At 42.3% G+C, this 18767-nt stretch overlaps 1 protein-coding gene across 1 annotated transcript in view; it reads right to left on the bottom strand.

Moving 5' to 3' along the window:
* Positions 1 to 3357: 3357 nt before the first annotated feature.
* The window catches only part of NPSR1 (neuropeptide S receptor 1), a gene marked incomplete at its 3' end in the record, with an annotated part of 60419 nt that continues 45009 nt past the window's right edge, over positions 3358 to 18767 (bottom strand). The window contains exons 5-9 of the mRNA XM_081996697.1: positions 16951 to 17152; positions 7940 to 8016; positions 5864 to 5953; positions 3575 to 3755; positions 3358 to 3451 (exon numbers count right to left, since the gene is read on the bottom strand). Coding sequence (XP_081852823.1) covers positions 3358 to 3451; positions 3575 to 3755; positions 5864 to 5953; positions 7940 to 8016; positions 16951 to 17152 — 644 coding nt within the window. The remainder of the gene's footprint in view (positions 3452 to 3574; positions 3756 to 5863; positions 5954 to 7939; positions 8017 to 16950; positions 17153 to 18767) is intronic.

Here is an 18767-nt window from a genome sequence, read left to right as displayed (position 1 = left end):
TCATTCATTCATACCTTGCATGTTTTAGAGATGTGTAAGAATTAAATTCTTTGTTCTGTGGAAGACAAATCATTCTGTATCGTATCAAAAGTTCTAATTATTTTTCCATGACAGGTACCTTTAAAAAAAACCCCCAAACCTACAACCAACCAGTCAGTGTCTACCCCCCCCCTTTTTTTTTTTTGGACTGATAATTTCTGCTCCTCTAAGGGCTTGGTCACCAGTGTGCAGGATGCAAAATGCTTCCAGGTAGGCTTTTAATTTGCTGTTCTTCCATGGTTGCAGTGTGGAATATTTTGCATTCCATTATTACCCAGTGATTCAGATGTTAAATTTTGCTGTCTTGCATTAGTTTTTTCAAACTGAAAATAAAAAAGGAGACAGAAATTTCAAAGGCAAAACCAAGGTGAAAGGCAAAATATGCTTTACACTTTTAGCAACAGATGGAAATCTGGACTAAGAGAATTGAACTTTCAATTACATCAAAAAATGTCCAAGAGCAAGATAAATAGCTTTCTCATTCAGATTTTATTTGAACCTGTCACAGAAAGCACACATTTTCCATTCTCTTGGATTAAAGCATTAGTTTGAAAAGTATCCTAGTCCTATGCTGTTTGATATGACTTCTCTGAGGGATGAGTTTCCCATTTTTCATGCTTCCTGGGAATCTACAGTCATACAGGACTTTATTATCATACAGGATTTAAGGTCCTAATAGTCACGCATACCAATATTTCTGGTTGCTGCGGGAATGTCGGAAGGATCTCACAGATGCATCTTGAAGTGTTACAGCTGACGAAAAACACAGCTCCGCGTGGGCCGTCACAGACAAACCAGCTGGGTGTCCTCTTCTTCTTGTGTTCAGACTCTCTCTCTGTGCACTTGGGCCTTGACACTGACTTTTTCTACCTCTCCCCATAGGCGTGGGTCTTCTGTAACAACTCTGTCACCATTAAGCAGCTAAAGAGTCAACAGATGTAGAGCAAGTTGCAGACGTGGAGTAAGAATAAGAAACCTACTGCAGTCAAATGAAATTCCCTAAATCGCTCTCCCAAGAGACAAAGGAGGGCTATGCAAGTGTTTTCCAGAGCAGTGGAAAAATTCAGCTTTTTCTGTTTCTTTACAACAAAAGTTTTGGAGAATATGAAAAAGTAGTAAAATGATGTTTCCTGCATAGTAAGAAAGCAGGATAGAAAATGAGACAAATTATTTATTTCTGTATTTAAGTGCTTGTAAAAAGTGGTGTAAGCCCATTTAAACTGAAAGATCCTCGTATGAGGAAGGTCATCACAATCATGTCCAGAGGAAAAAGGATATGAACAACATGTAAATGGTATATAATACAATAATGAATGAGACAAAAAGACCGTTTCTTTGAAGATAAATGAGTAATGACTTCATTTAAGGCTGGGGTCCTGCATTTACTCATGCATGTGCTTAAGTTAGATGGGATAATTCATGTGGTGACCCCAGTGAATAATATATAAATTTTAGTGGGATTGAGTCATGTTAAATTTGCAAATTAAAGTACTGCTCAGAAATGTTATCTGATTTCCAGATATTAAGTCTACCAACTCCATTAGTTTTTCAAAAGTAGGTAGCCAGTGTACATGTACCAGATGAAAAAGTCAAAATGCAAAATCTATATTACTATGAGGCTTAAACCGAGCAGTCTACATTTGGCAAAGTTATAACATGCCCACAAGAAAAAACGTTGTCTAGTTCTTATGTACAATCTATCCAAGGTGGCTGTTGTAAAGGCTGGTGTAGATTCATGGTTTTAATAAAGCTATTACCAAAATCTAGACATAATAGAACTTCTTCATAATAAAAAGAGAAACCTTATTTATTTTCCTGAGAACATAAAGCCCCATGATCTTATGCATCTCCTACTTAGGAAAAATTTTTTTGTAATATAGGTAATTATAAATAAATTTTATTCAGTTCTTGTTTTGCAGGGAACAAAGCCATTGCAAAGGATCATAATAATAGAAAAACCCTGTTTAAACTGACTCCACTTAAGTAAGAATGCAGTTTTTTTACCGAGGAAAAACGAACACACTTGCCATGCAGCTGGTTAGAGTGTATTATCATACAAACACTTTAAGCTGCCTTGCAGTAAAATGAACATTAAAGTCAGTATCATCCACCCACCCACTGCACCTGTGTGAGAACGTTTCTCCTTAAATTTGAGAATGGCGGGAGGATTCCCCCCGAGGGCTGGGGGAAGGGGAGCTGCCTGGGCGCTGTGCAGGGAAGCTCTGACTGATGGCCAGTGCTCTGTGGACCCTACAATGACTTTACAAGACTGGTCCATCAACAGATAACTTTCTCTAAATATAATTTGAGTTTTATGGCTTCACTCGGCTCTTTTCCCTGCTCTGAGGTTGTCTAAAGGTGTGTATGGTTCCCTGCGTGATTTAAGCAACGTGGATGATTTTCACAGGGCATGAGCCAGGGAAATGCTGCTGCGTGGGTGGCGAGATTGAGCTGAGCTGACGAAGTGCCCCATGTGGCAGCTCCCCACAGGGTCCCCAAAAGGCTGCTCAGGGCCTTCGTCACAGAAGCACGCGAGGATCCGCACGGGTGATGCCCCACGGGGTCTGGGAGGGATTGGCAAACGCTTAGTTAATACAGTAGCCCAGAAATAAATGTCTGTCCAGTCGTGTCGTGTGGGAGCCCTGCAGGGGACCCTGGGGTGCTGCCGACACGCCGAGGTAGGACAGCAGGGAAATACCGCAGGGGAAGGGGAGGACAAGCCTCAGGGATGGTGCGGCTGGGAGGACCGGCGTGAGCTGAGAAGCGGGGCCAGGAGAGGTGTGAGGGAGGAACCCAGCCCTTCAGTGCCCTCTTCTCTGGCTACGATTTCGTAGGTGGCTGCGTATGAAACCCATACATAGAGTGCTTGTGGCGTGTTCTCGTTGGAAAAGTGCCTGTGTTTTCATTTTAAGTAGGGTCCCTGCTCTGTAATTGCTTGTAAATACTCTCTATCAGTTATATGGGCCAGACAGTACAGTAGGTTTCTTTTAGTGACTCCTGAAAAATAGAGCGAAGACTGTGACTAAACACCATTTACATTGCTTTTGCCATTCAGAGTACATATATGTTACAGCTTGCTTGAAAACAGAGGGCCAACATGAGCCCTCCCAACAGTGGCATGCAAACCCCTTGGGCTGGATTTGGCACCGGCAGCGCTGAAGCTGCAGTGCCGATCCAAAATACGTGTGCTGTCCAACGGCAGCGAGGTGCGGGCTCTTGCCAGCTGATGTCCATCAGCTCATGGTGTTCAGGGCTCGTGGGGGACCTCCGCTTTCCTTGGTACAGGTCCCAGTGTAGCTTTGCAGAGCGTCGTCTGTGCTAGATGTGTTCTGGTTTGGACAGGACCTGCATCTCCTGCCCTCCATCATTCCTGTCCTGGAAAGTCCCCCCCAGCCTTCGCATTCTTCTTTCCCTAAAGGAAATAAGGAACCGTCAGAATTAAAAGAGGCAAAAATAGGTAGGCAGTTTAGGGACTGTGTTTGTATGTTCCCTCCCTTCTTAGGGGGTAGTCAGAGCAATAGCAAAGGAGCAATACTCAAAAGGAGGGCAGAGGCGGTTGCTGAAGAGGCAGTAGATGAGGGGGTTGATGGCACTGTTCAAGGCTGGTAGGTTCTGAATGATCACGGATGCGTAGAAGCGCTCTTTGGTCTCAGGGAGTATGTTGAAGTTGTCCAGGATATCAAAAAGAAAGTAAGGGCTCCAGCAGAGAACAAATGCTGGAAGAGAGGCAGAGAGAGGAAGAGCTTGACATTAGATAGCTTAGCTATTTAGGGAGGTAATCACACATGCCTAGAGAGACTGTCATAACACATAAATATTTGTTCATGCAAGAAACCCCTCTCCCTATTCAGAGTCTTATTTAAGAGAATAGTTATTAGCTTGTGCTTTTATTTGTCTGTATATTTATTTTAATGCCCATAAAATATATTATGTGTGCTCCTCTAAGTGTTTAGAGTGCTCCCTCTAGACATATCGAGGCACTTTTGAACACTACACAACACATAAAGGGTAAATAGGTAGCCAGTTAAAGCATCATCAGTTATAGTGAAGCGCTCTTTTAATGGTCCCCTGAGTGAGCAGCCAATCTAAATGCACACACCACCAAAGTGCCGCTCCGTGCCAGCGCTGCCTGACACAGCTGCCTATTAAAAAGGGGATCTTAGACATCCAGGAGCAAGGAATGACACCCTTTCACACCATGTTATGGCAGACCAACATGTCATTTGGCGTGCTGGTTGGAGGTGCTGTGTATATGGAGCGTGCAGGAAGATTCTAATTCCTTACTGCAGTTTGAGAGATTAATTTGGGGAAGAGAGGACCGCGTTGTTCATAGCCCCTGCTTTTGTCCAGAGGTGGTGGAAATAAAAAGGCCACAGATCTACTTTTATTTGCAGGCATAGGAAATGAATCTGTCCCTCAGAAATGTTTATGTCATCTCTTTTCACAGAGACTTTTGATTCAAGACTTGCAATGGAAACACTGGGACAGGCAGTTCACTCAACTAAGCGATAAGTACCTGGGTTGCCAATGTACAGGTATCTGTGAAATCAGATGCATCCTCTCTCCCTGACCCAAATGAGGCAGCGGAGTGACCTCGTGCTTGCTTTCTTGTCACGTTAATCAGTATTTCTTGGTTGGCAGTTAGCTGAGTGCTCACTGAATGTGCACGGAAGAGGTAAACTCCCCTCCTGTTTTCTAGAGTAACCAAAACAGCAGTGTCGATGCACAGACGCCGGCAAAATAGCAATATGTAGTGTCAGCCTACGGCTCATAGCACTGACTATGCAGAACTTCAAGTGGCTTTAAAGAAATCCGTGAATGTTAGCTGCCTTAATGTGTCTGCGTGCCTAATATTATCAAGGTCCTTTGAAATACTGAGCATTCCAGGTGAGCTCTTCACATCTGACGGCATTGCGATAGTAGTTGTTTCTGACAAAAGCTTTCTCTGACTGCCACGCAGAAACGTTCAGACACAGAGAAGCTGTTCTTGGGCTTCTGAAAAGCATGAATCACACCTGCCCCTCTCATGTCTGCAGATGCTACCGCTGAATAGTCAGCTAAGCACCTCAGTAGTAGCTATTATCACAACATCGTCCAATCTGAATTTTGTGTAGCATTGGAAAGAGGCGTGATCTCTTTTTCAGTGGTAGGGGATGGCTGCCAGCCCTTGGGAGTAAATAGCTGCCTTCCTGCCTGTCTCCAGCAGCTAATCACAAGCCCTGTGTGATGCTGCCTTTATTTATCAAGATAAAATGTCAGCCTCCTAATTCTATCAGAATAATGTCATCTCCCTGGGAGACGGAGGACACCTGCACTGAGTCATCTGCTGCCTGGCTGGGAAAGGAGAGTTCATTCTTCCCACCTCGGCAGGAAACACACTTCTGACATCAAATTCATTTGCTCTGCATCCCTCAGTTCTCCTTCCTCTCCCTTGCGCCGCCCCAGCAGCTAACATGCCATACATACTCCCTAAACCTAAAAGACAACTCACTCGCCAAGTCTTTTGGCAGCCCATATGGGAAGGAGATGTCCCCTTCCTTTGTTCTTTTTAGGCAATGTCCCTCCTTTACTTTCTTTCTGCACATGAGGGGCTGTGCATGTCATTTCATTTGAGGCTTATGCCAGGTGCCTAAAATAGGAAGGAGCCCATCAGTCAGAAGAGAGGGGAAGGACAAGGTAAGAGGGCGAGTCAGGGAGTCAAGCACGGCTCCTTCTCTGAGCCATCTACTGCATTTTGTCTGCTGATGATGGGGGGAGCTGAGGAAGACTATCTTGCTAGCGTCAGCATCCTCCCTAGCTACCAGCTGTGGGGCTTTTCTCTTACCAAGGACAATTACGATGCTGTACTTGATCGCTTTCACTTTCGCCCTGGATATGAACCCACGACTGGTGTAGCCAGCAGAGGTTTTTCCACCTGAGGAAAGAACAGTTCAGCTAGTAAAAGAGCGGGGCTGGTGCATGGAGGTGTCAGCGTGTACCTCTGCAGTCGGGAACGGTGATACATAGCCCACCCTTCCCTGGTGTCAGGCAGGGGCTCAGTAGGTCCTGAAATTCAGACACTTGCAAACCTGTTCAAGTTGGACTCTCAAAACCTGAGCGACGCTAAATCAGAAGGGGAAATGTAAGCAGAAGAGATGCTCCTGGAGCATTGTGGTAGCTGGGTATTCCTGATCCTTCACACTTAGTCAGGAGAACCACTGCCTGTGTGCCCAACTGTATCGGTCTAATGAAAACCATGCACCATGACAGCTACAGAAAAGCGACCAGAGTGGTGTTACAGGAGTTATTTTCTGAAAGGAACTGGCAGTTGTAATTAGGAAAATGGAATAAACATCCTGGCAAAACAGACTACCTGTTCACTTTTAACTGTGTTTCAGTCAGAAGGATTTTAAAAGATACATACTCCATTCCCTTAACCTCTTACTCTTTTTGATGCTTTGGATAATCAGTCATGCATTTTACTCTCCATGTTGACTCAGTAATGAAATATGAAATGCTGTTAGACTAGCTTTTCAGAGATGAAGTGTGGCTTGAATTGAGAAGCAAATCCTATTCAGTCTCACACCAAGGCTGGTTGATCTCATTTCCTCTGAAGCTACACTTATGTCTCTGAGAATCAAGTTCTGTATTTGAATAACAGTACCAGCATGATTGCAATAGTATGCCTGATCTTGTTATTAATGTCAATTTGCTGTTCATGTTGCTGGGTCAGAATAATTAGGTTCACTGTAGTGAATACACAAGAAGGTAATTTTTTATCAAAACATCTTTAAACTCTTCTAGTCCAAACTTAGGACTGGAATTTTGATTAATGTAAATGGAAATAACTCTATGTACATTAATTTTTGCTCCTCTTATAAAAACAGCATCGCAAGGCTGTGTAATTTGTAAGGAAAAAAAATGTAAACAAAATTAATATGGGCTTGTTATCAGTGAAATATCCCACCTAGAAGCGTGACATTAATCTATACTTAATATTACTGGAAATCACTCGTTGACTTATAGAGCAGAATATACCTCTTGGATGAGAAGAATGACTTTTTTTCAAGACTAGTTAATTCTGATTGTGTCATGAAGGCAGGTTCATTAGAAATCAGTCCTGCTCAAGCTTGTCAAAGGAGGATTAAATCTTAATTATAGCTGGCAGGTGTCAGGTTATGACATAAGGATGTCTGAATATGTGCAACATGACATTAGGACACTTCCTCCTGTACCAGACATGATCCATGATCCTGCTTCAGGCAAGTACCAGCAACTTGGTCCCCATAGTTTGATGTGTTTCCACTCACCACTTGGTTACACTAGCGTTGTGTGCTCTCACAGTTGTGTTGTAAACCACTTTAGTGTAAATGAGCATACTTTTCTTCATAACTAATACAAAAGGCAGCTGACAAGTGAGGATCTTGAAACGATTTGTGCTCAGGTTTTTTGCCAAAATTGATCAGAACAGTCCAAAAAAGTTTATGGTCTTGGGGTGGAAAGCTCAGCTCATTTTGTTGCTTTCCTTAGCCAGGAATTTCTGATCTTGACCAAAATCCAGACTTGCAATGTCATACAAAAGTACAGTAAAAGTCTTATCTAAGTATGTGCTAGAAAAAAATTATTCTGGAAATGGGCAAAGTTCTAGGAATAGGGATTCTAAGTTCTAGAATAAGGATTTTTTACCTTGTAATTCTTTTATTGCAGGTGCTTTCTGTCATTTCACTAAAGGGGATTTAGTGTCAAAGGGAAGAAGGTCAAAAATGTAGAAAAGAGTTATGAATGAACAATGACAGAAACCCCATTCCCACTGCAGTGATGGGGGCCCAACATGGCACCACATGTCCAGGCATTCCTGGATTTGGGGGAACCGGACGGATTTGAATCATGAGGCTGGAGCCACGTGTGTGCTGAGACTCACCAGGGCATCTGGATATGATGACAGCCTGAGCTTTGCTCTTCATCCAGATGGTCCGAATCACAATTAAGTATATGATGCTACAGAAGGGAAAGAGTCATTGATATTATGAGCCACAGTAAATTTAACTGACATCCCAGTCATTCGTGCTCTATGAATGTACTTATCCATGTGCAAGGAGCTTGCAGAGGTGACAGGACTTCATAGGAACAATTATAATGACAACAGCAGTAATAAATAAAATATGTCTGTCCTGTATTACTTTTCAGAAGCGGATCTGAAGTTTTCACCATGGAAGCCATTATTGTTGTCCTGGCTTTGCTGGTGTCGAATCTGAGGTGTAGAGGAATGCAGTGATTTGTCCAAGACCTCACAGGCAAGAGCTTGTTGGGGATTTTGAGGTAGCTGAGGACAAATTTGCCTGGGTACCAGCTCCAGGAAGGACGCACCTCATCCCTGCACAGGGGTGTGATTGTGGGCTTGGGAGCTGCAAGGACACTAGCCCTGAAATGGAGGAAGCAAGCAGATGGACCTGTTTTGGCTGCGTGTACACTTCTGGTTTGGTGTTTCTTTGTGAGTATGAAGCTGACAAATAAAACGGTACTCTGGGGACGTTGACGGGGGAAGATCCATGAGAAATGCAGTTAAGTACCGCGGTGCTCAATTTGAGGTCTCAAGGTCCTGGGACTGAAACCGAGGAGGACAGAAGTATCAGGTAGATGGGAAGAGTTAGATGACTCAAAACCAGATCTACCAAAATTTGCATATTTAGAGGGGAATATACATATGCTTCTAATGAGAAAGTTGAAAAGTGTCCTAATCCATAATGACTTCAGAAAGTTATGACTTTTCCCTAGGCGATAAAAAATATGGAATTATATTTATTTAATATAGAATAGGTGAAAATAATTCCTTCAAGCTGAAGAGATGTTTGAACCCACATCCTGGATGAGGATGTTACCTTTGCAGCAGTTTACATAAAAAACCCCCAACGCCTTGCTCTGTCTGCCTTTTCGCCTGCAAGCGTGCATAACGTGCAGTTACAATCACTAAGCAACAGAATACTTTTGACTGGTGTTTTCCTTTTTAGTGTGCCAAGGAAGACAAAAATAATTTAAAAATATTTTAGCTAATGCACTCGGCTTGCCACATTTTCCTGACGTGCAAACAAAACATCATGACAGAAGGCTTGGGTCAACCTGACTATTAATTGCCATAAACCTTAGTGGTGACTGTGTGAGAAAGGTGGAACTAGGAAGATTATTTCAGTGTGTTTTATAGAGACAAAAATGTGTCTTACTACTATGTGGCTTATTTTTATTGTCGGAAGAGACATTGTCCTTATTAGAGCTTTCAGACTGATATATGAGCCTTTCCTACAGCACCCTTAACTCCTAGAAACGCTTGCAAAGGCAGTATTTGGACGTTTCCTTTCTGTGGAATTTTGAACCATCTGGTTTCCAGGCTCAATAGCGGAGAGCTGGAAATTCAACGTGCAGTCTGGGCTGTGCAGCAGAGCTTGCCCAGTGAGGGTTTTGCATACATCTGCAGTGGACTCCAGCTTGCCCTCCTTAATCCCTTCAAAGGTCCAGCATGGCTCCCAGCTGACCTGAACATTTTCCTTTCATCTCCTGGCTTTTCAAGAACCTGTTTATTTATCAGCTGGTGCACTTGAGAGTTCCTTTGTACTGACAATGGTGGGAAATTCATGTATCATTTCTCCTCTGATTGTTCCAATGAATAAGAATGTATTATAATGATAATTGTTGTCATCTCAAGAAATTTTCCAGCCAGCTCCTAGAAGTCCTGTTTCTGTTTTCTCCCTACCCTGCTACCTCTAGCCTGGCCTTTTTATTTGCAGTTGAAACAATATCTCCTCTGATGCAGGCCTGCATGCGTCCAGCAAGACACGTTCAGAGTTGCCTAAGCATCAGGATGAAGGAGCCCAACTCTGTAGTAAAAATACTCAGACTCCCTACTTCCAGCCAAGTGCCACAAGGATTGAATTATGACCAACTGAATCCCTCCAACCGCAGAAATCCTGCCCTCTTGGCTGCAGAGCGTGGTAGGAGCATCCCTTTCACCAGGTGCAGTTAAAGCAGCTGTCTTCTTCACTTGGCATTTCATGTATGAGATTACGTGCTTAATTTTCACTTAATTTTTAGAAGTCTGGGGGAAAGTTTAATTCCTGGTTTAATCCAGTGGCTTCTAGACTGCTGCCAACACAGTGGATTTGTACTGGTGTTTTTGCCTCTATTCATCTTTCTTTTCTCTATAGCTGGATCTACTGGAGCCTTCCTTATCAGGAGGGGACCAGAGGTGGTGTAAAGCTGCTCAGCGTGGGTGTCAGGAAAGACGAATCACTTGTCATACTAGGTACACTTCCCAGTGACTGTTTTGCCAGCCACAATTGTGCCTTCATGCTTTGATCTCTCTGGGAATTCAGATCTTATTAGTGCCTAATCTTTTTTTTTTTTCTCTGGCTATGCTGGCACAGAGCTAAGAAACTAGAGTTTCCAGAAATGTGCCACCCAAAGCTTAAGATCATAAAAGATATTTGCAGGTGTGTTTCAAAGCCACAACAATAAAAAGAGAGCATTTATGCAACAGGAGTCATATTTTTCTTACAAGGGGAAAGCAGGTTTTTTTTCAGAATGTATTTGTAGCTTCTTTCTTTCTGTAAAAGGCAGCTGGAGGAGGACATGGGAGTCGGTGACATCTCAAAGGGTGGGAAGAAATTCCCACTTGATGGAAAATGAAGTGGCAGATGAGCAAAGAGCATCAGGGGACAGGTGACAAAGTGGTATTCAGACGGACAGGAGGGTGTTTGGCAATGGTCTGCATCCTTCTCACCGTATCGTAATCCCTGTTTCCTTCCTCTTGACATTAAGCTACTCCGCCTTCGCTGCCAAGTTGTAAAAGCACACCGTACACATTGCCACAAATCTTACTTTCCAACACGTGTAACGTGCCTGCATGCTGCCTGCTCTTGTCTCCACTGAAAGCAGCGGGAGGTGTAACGTACAGTTTGTTAGGTCCAGATGTCTTCAGGTTTCTTCGTGTCCGTAAGTGTGCAGTGTACTGGTCTTCCAGCCCTCACTGGGGCTTCTTGGGGACTATATAAACATGTGCTGTGGTCCTTTTAATGCATAATATGATATTAAAATACTATGTGAATTGTTATGGCCCATACTTTGCAGGTGAGAGACTAAATAAAGGGAAGAAACAGCTCAGGTGGAGTAGTCAAACCTGGATGGAAAAATAATCCAAGCCTTTTTGAGAAGGAGCTGCTCAGACTGTGAAGACCACAGCATAGAAAGGACATGTTGTTCATCTGAAAATGCAGTGATTTTTCTAGCCCTGATAAGATGCATGTCTGCAGAGGTGGCAGAAAAATATGGATGTAACTCAGCAAATTAAATTTTCCAAAAAAATCTCCAAAAGCAATTTAGCTCTATCCAAATTCTGAAGGACTAAGATGCATGTTTGTTGTAGCATGTTATTAGTTAATAGTGTTGTTTAATTGGACCCCATTGGGAATTACAACGTTCTTTGTCTATGTAAATAACTAACTTATGGTTAATCATACAAATGCTACCATGAATAGTCCCATTTCATCTTTATTTTTAATTCCCAGATCACTGTTGTTTTGGAAAATAAAATGTCTTCTGGTAAAGCTATGTACTGATATTAACAATCATAGAGATACTGATCTGCTCACTCTTTAAACACAGATAATTTTTTAAAATTAATTATTCCAATATGATAGCATCCCACCCAGCCTTAGTATTTACTAGTAAAATGAGCCTTTACCATGGCAAAAAGTACACTTATGCTCCCTGATAATTGCTTTTATTTATTATCCAGAATTGCCTATTGTTCCTTGTACTTTATTTGTGAAAAGTGATGCAGCTGTGTTATGTTTTATGGTAGCTAATTTACAGTACCATTTATCTGAAGACAAAAGGCATAGGTAACTTCATTTGAGCAAACCATTGTAGACATGGTGTAATGGGTAAGTGAATAGATGAGCAGCTATCAGAACATATGTGCAAGATCTAGGCTTTTTTATTTAGAATGGAAATTGCAGGCAAAAATTATTACGCTTGTAGAATCAAGCTCAAAAAATGACCTTTGGTATTTTCATTCCCATTCCTTGATTGAATTCAGAAAAATACCTTTTATTTAATCTATTTTTTAATTTCATTTCAATGCCTTGTTTTTAGTTCTATATTTTTTCTTTTAGCTGATTCTGTTTTTTCCCTTCTAATTGTTTTTCTGCTGCTCCAAAGCAACTGATTTTAAGCAGCAGATGGATATTTTTTCCTCTGTGCTTCAAGAGGAACTTTTGCAATTTCTTTAAACCTGAATTTGGAATTATATTAGACAAATGTCTATGTATTACATTTATCAGTTAACATATAGAAAATATGTTTGGCAATCGTGAATAACAGCTAAAAAGACTCTGAACTGCTGGATACTCAAGTGCCAGAATATAATTATGATTTGGCACAGAGTAGTGATACAGAACAAAACCCCAGTAGTTCTCCTGTCCCCCATCACAGGACCTGAGGGGGCCAGGTGCAAATACTTGCAGGAGATCAGTCTGTAATCTTGATTTGACCCATATTTAATCTCTGTTCAGCAATGCCCAGAGATATTCAACTACCACAGATACCATTTCAGCTTTGCTTGGCATATCTTAGCTTGGGAGAAATGGCTTTGGTTATAGCTGATGACACCTGTCCCAGAGTAGGAGAGAACTAATTACTGCAGGTTGCCTAATTAATACTTCTGAATTTTCTGGGTTTTGGTAGTTTGACAATATCAACTGCAGAAAAAGTGGTAGATTAGTCTAAATAAGAGGGAAGAACAGGCCAAATTTTTAAACACTGTAAAGAAGAACCTGATGCAGTGTCTGTGTCTCTCCCTGACCAACACTGAGACAGTGGGGAGGAGGGGAACTTTTGCATGAAAATAACAAATATCGTCCCCTTTTCTCAGCTCTCCAAGATAACCACACACTTGGGTTAAAAAAGTAATCACAGCTTTTCATTCTCTTTTCATTAGTCAGGTCTAGTTCGTGTGTATTATAACGAGATAAAAAACTCGCCACAAATCCACAGGCTGTTTGATAACTTATTGCTGAGTCTCCAATTGTGAAGAAGTGGTGGGAAGAGGCCTCCCAAGTACCTAAATCTTTCAGGGCTGTTGCAGTTTTTTTCATAGATTGCCTTTTTATAGATACGGTAAAAATAAAGAGACAGCTTGTTGTTTTCTTCTGGTTCGTGTTTTGGCTCGGAATCTATAGGGTTGGCTCACACCACGTCTAGGGGCTTAGCTCATCGGTGGAAGGGATTTCCAGACTGAGCGCAAGGTAAATAATTAATTCCATGGTCTGTGGTGTTATGAATGACACAACTCCTGTGAGTTAGTTGAGGGCTGTGTCAGGAACATGTGAAATCAGCTCTGCCAAGAGAGCTGAGGGATGGGTGAGAGAAGCTTATAAGATGATGGTACCTGGGCTGTAGCAAGTGAAAACCACTCAGTCAAAGCAGCATATCCGGTGTGGAATTAAGTCCTGCACACGAAAAGTAAAATTTTATCCTTATGCACTTCGGATGAACTGTGCCAGAAAAAGTGCTGTCATCAGTGAACTGCTTTGCTCTAGAGGTTAGGTTTTCAGCAGATTCAGGTGGCAGAACTAATTAAGAATTAACTCCGCCAGCCAGTGTCCCACATTACGTCAGGCACCTGCCATGCAGCTAAATCAGAGTGCTTCGGCACAGAAAATAAAGTAGCTGAGCAAACAAAATGAATTATTGCAGAAAAGGTCTTGTTCTTTCTCTGTGCACACACTGCCTCACTTCCTCAGTAAGCGTGGCATGTGCTTTGGCTTCTGGTTTATTCATATTCCCAGCTTCTTGGATACTGATCCTTGACTTTTCAGTCACACGTTTATGGATCGTCTCTCCATGATTATGTTATGGCCTTTCTTTAATAACATCTTCAGCAAAAAGCCATTAAGTTAAAGAAATCACAGAAATGCCTTCCTTCATTTACTAAATAACACCTCTCATTTTTATAATTAATCTTTTGACAGAGTAACACACAACTACAGTGTACATGATCTCTCTCACTCACCCTTCTGAAACAGCATCATGTTCGTCATCAAAACTACCGTGTGTCTGAAAGGATTCCATGGAACAAAGCTTTTGCAGAGAAATTGAGTCCCTGCAGACATTAACAGCCATTCCTGCTGTTCTTTAGCTGCAGACTGCTTACCAGAGTATTTATATGCTACAGCCACATGAGGTGGATTAACTTTAAACTTCCAGACTGCCAGGAAATTTTAAAGAAATAGATGTCATGCCTTGAGGCTATATGGACAGATGTTTTACAGATGCATCAGCTGGGAAGTGGCAACCTTCAGCTGTATGCTTGAAACTTGAAAAAGTGTTCTAAAAAAGTAGCCAGTTCTTTCCAAACTGCATGGTGTTTGTTCATAATGTCTCTGCTGACCTTGCCCTGATGGTAATCCTCTTTTTATGTGATTTTAGACAATCTTCTCTATTCTGAAGAAAATAGTATCACTGACGACTAGAAATAAATGGGCACAAAAAAGTCCTTCCCTGGCTCACCCCCCCTTCCCTCCTCCCAGTGCCCAGTACCACTTAGGGTCTGTCAAGAATTTGACTTCTGCTGGCAAGGACGTGGGAGCATTTGTGTTCGTGTACACTGGCACAGGAACGTGTTTGGGGACCGCACTGCCCCGTGGCTCCAAGGCCAGGGTTTTAAGTTCCTGTCCTGCCATAAACTTCTCGTGTGGAAGTCGGTTAAAGTTAAAGCTGCAAAAATTTTAGGATGCTTTATTCATGTCTCAGGCGTCAGGGCAATTTCATGAAATGGGCGTTTCGCTGACTTTCCCTCATGTCTTCATCGCCTTCTTACTCTGGGGATTTACTGTAAAGCGAGTCACAGAGCTGACCTGGTTTGAATATCTTCCTTTGGCAGGGAGGAGGGGAATGTAACGTCAGCAGCTCTGAAAAAATCTATACAGCTTGCCTTTTCTTGCCAAACAAGTATATATGCCATGTAAAAAGGAGTGGCGGATCTGCGATAGAAAGCATGTGAATCTGTGAGTTTGAGTGTGAAAGAGATGTTCCACACACCTGTGGAACACTAATAACTGGACAGGCTATGGGCCTTTCTCCTAAAACACTTAAGATGCTGGCTAGAGTTTCCTGAGTGCTAGCTACTTGAGAAAATTCGTAACAAAACTCGTCTCACAGCAACAGCCAGCCTCAAGGTTTTCTAGTGTCATTTCTTTTGCACAGTTGAATTACTTTTTGTGTCTTCTCTGTGTTTTTATTCTTTTTGTTGCTAGTGCTGGGCTGCAGAGCCACGTTTTTATTTACATATTCCCAAGAATATTTTTGTGGTTTATTTAAGAGTAGGCTGTTTTTATGATACAGGCAAACATACAAAGAGAAATGATCCTGTCTAGGAAGGAAGAGCGATTAGATAATCTGGGAGTAGTTTTCCTCTATTGCTGTCATGTCCTTTTTTCAGGGAGAACTTGTCATGGTTTTCTTTGTATGTCTGTGCAATCTGGCACAAAAATGGAAGGATTAGCAAACTGATCTGTTAGGAGCAAAATATAAAAATTGTCCCTGCTATTTAGGGACCAACACTGATCAGTGTTGGATCTGTCTCAATGAGTCAGCTAGATGACCTCAAGCAGAACATGCTTTCCATGTTCCTGTGGTTTCAGTTCTATCAGAGATAAACTTGTTTCCATTAGAAGCTGCAGAACCTAATCACTATGCCTAAACAGTAAAAAATTTCAAGGCACAACTCAGCTGGAAAGGAACTAAAACCACAAGAAGGCCTGTGCTATTTAGCTTATGCATCCAGTCCTGTCATCATCTAGAAAAGATCAGGCCCCCCACTTTGCTCTCACCTGGGGTGCTAATGAGCAGGAAGCTAACTGAGGCTCATGGCTCATCACCTGCTGGAAAAGCAGATGGACCATGAGAGATGTCCAAAGGACATGCAAACACAGCTCCTCTCTCACAGCCCAAACAGCACGTCACCAAATTATGGGGAGCAAAAGGAGTCTCTGCAAGTCTTTGCCACTAAGAAGAAGAGATTGACACCAAGAAATCCTATTGTAACTGAGCTACTGAAAGAGAATAAAAAGGAAAGAAAGGAAAGGAATATCTCTGGGCTTGGGAAACGAGTTGCTGCCACCGACAACCTTTCAAGGTAGTTAAGAAACTTTGCGCCTCTTCCACATCAGTTTTTGACTCCTCCTTTGCATTATTAGCACCTCATGGCTAGATAATTTTTGTTTAACAGTGGCTAATGGCAGCACCCCAGAGGGAAGCAAATTCACTGATCATCAAGCACAGTCTGGGATATTAATTAACATCCATTTAAAAGCAGATTCTGCTGCAGATCATCTCTGTGATTTTGGGCAAATCAATCTCAAATATTTGCAGCTCAGGTTTCCCATTACAAAATGGGATATATTTCATTTGTTCATATTTTAGGAGTGGTTGGCAGCTTCAACCACTTAGAGATTTCTTTCCAATCCTGGTGAAGAAACACTCTTCTAGTACTACGAAGCTTGAGAGCACTTTAAGTTAATTTTAGTTTAATTAGTGTTAAGTGTGGTTTCCTGTTCTTTTATTAAAACTGTGTTTTGTCATAACAGCTAGATATTGTTACTGGATTTATAAAGATATGCTTCAAGCCTGAATCTGTGGAGATAAATCGACACACTTAGAGATTCAGTCCTTTTTTCAGAAAAAATGTTTCTGGCCATTAATGCTGCATGGAGAACACCCGGGGCAAGTACAGTGACCCGCACATTATGTGATAAAACCTGAAGCAGCTATAAGGCAGGTGTAGAAATGAAATCATAATGAATGAGTAGAAATTAAAGCATTAAGCTGATTGCACACTTGACAGCTTTCACCACACGCTCGCTGACTGCGATTCAGTCTTACCTGATAATGATCAGAGGAATGAAGTACACCAGGAAAGCCACCACCGTCATGTAGGGTATCCAGTAGGAGTCATCAGGCCAGAGAGCCCAGCACTGCACTTCCCCATTGGAGAGCTTCCGTTTCCCAAAAATAATCAGAGTTGGTACAGAAAACAGGAAAGAGAGGCCCCAGGCCACTCCAATAAGAACTTTCGCTTGTCTTTCTGTGCAACAGAGTCAAACAGATGGTATTAATGGAGTGACTGGCCCCTTGTAGCAGTACTGATAGAAAGGCAGGGAGGAGGAAGAAACTGCAGCTGGCTGTTGCTGCAAAGACTGCAAAGGAGAATGGGGATTTCATCTCCTTCTTATGATAAAAGATCATGTCATCATGGGCTTGGATTTTACATGTTTTGTTTAAAGATGTGAAGGGCCCATTGAATCTGAAACGCTATGAGGAAGGCACTGGTCAGAGTCAGCAAGTCAGAAACTTGAGGTGTAAATGGTTCCTCTATGCCACCAAGACAACGTCGTGAATGAATGCAAAGGACCGCAGGCCTGTCCTACTGCACGCTTGTACCCTGGCACAGAAAAGCAGCGATCAGCAGGAGAACACAGAGAGAAAAAAGAAGAAGGAGCCCTTGTGCTACAGATAACAGAAGAAGACTGAGACTGGGAGGGGTTACTTAAAACATAAATTAGGTTGGAGTGTACTGGTGAGGGAAATGTCCTCCTTGGAACAGAAATTAAACATTTTGAGGCACCTTGAAGCGAGAAAGCTCGCAAAACATTTCCTATCAGGAAAGAGTAAATACCTCAGTTCAGGATCGAAACAAAACTACAAAACAAACTGTCTTTGACTCCAGCTGCAACTTTACTGCCCCAAAGACACATGGTCTTGGAGAGCCCAGGCATCTCCTGCAGTTCTCTGCATCATGGTGGGGACCAAACTCAGCTCCTGTTGATGGGCATATGTCCAAGCCACACCAAGGGTGGACTGCTAACCGTGAGACAGGGCAGATGATGGTGGGCTGGTGCTCAAGTGCTCAGCCCTGTTTCATATGTCACAACAGACACCGACTAGGAGACCCTGCTGGTCAAGATCAGGTGCTGAAAGATCCCAAAACACTTGGCAGGTTTGGGCTACTGCTTCCCCTTGACTTCTGGCCCCCTCCATTGCCAAGTGGGGAAAACTGGTGGGAAACCAAATGGTCCTTGGTGGCACACATGGGATTTTGTAAATATCAGTGAGTTGGGGCAAACAAACCCAAGGCTTTTGTTTTCACAAATCCACATCTTCTGGCTAAGATCCAGGTAGATCCAGCCGAAAAGTGTGGAGGAGAAGGGCTGATCTGTAGAATACCAGTGATTCTCAGCAGCAGTTCTTCCTCCTGAGTCAGATTGCAAGAGGAACAGATGGGGACAGATTTTTTTGATCTGGAAAGCTTTGGTGCTGAAATACTTTATTGTCCTACAAAATACCCGAGGTTGTGTGTGAAATAGAAAATCACTTTAAATTATGCATATCAAGAAGAACGTCTTTCCTCCTTGAAGCTCAAAAAGCAATATGAAAGCGTGTGGGAGAAACATTCAAAAAGTAATTTTATGCTTTATAAAACATCAGTTGCAAATATTCACTTATCCTGCTCATTTTTAAATGCTACTCACGTTCAGCAAAATACAGTCTTGCTAATCTAGAGCTTAAGGGAACTCTGATGACATCTACGTAAGTGAGAGGGTTAGATTAAGTCTGTAAATATTGCACAGGCAAAGGAGATCTGTAAAGTTTCCCAAAGCATAACAGAATAAACTTAACAGGAGAAATATTAAGGTATTTTC

This window comes from Phaethon aethereus (assembly GCF_964289735.1).
Source record: "Phaethon aethereus genome assembly, chromosome: 2".
Classification (NCBI taxonomy): Eukaryota; Metazoa; Chordata; class Aves; order Phaethontiformes; family Phaethontidae; genus Phaethon; species Phaethon aethereus.
Note: the sequence above shows the minus strand (reverse complement) of the source record. Positions and strands in the feature narration are given on the sequence as shown.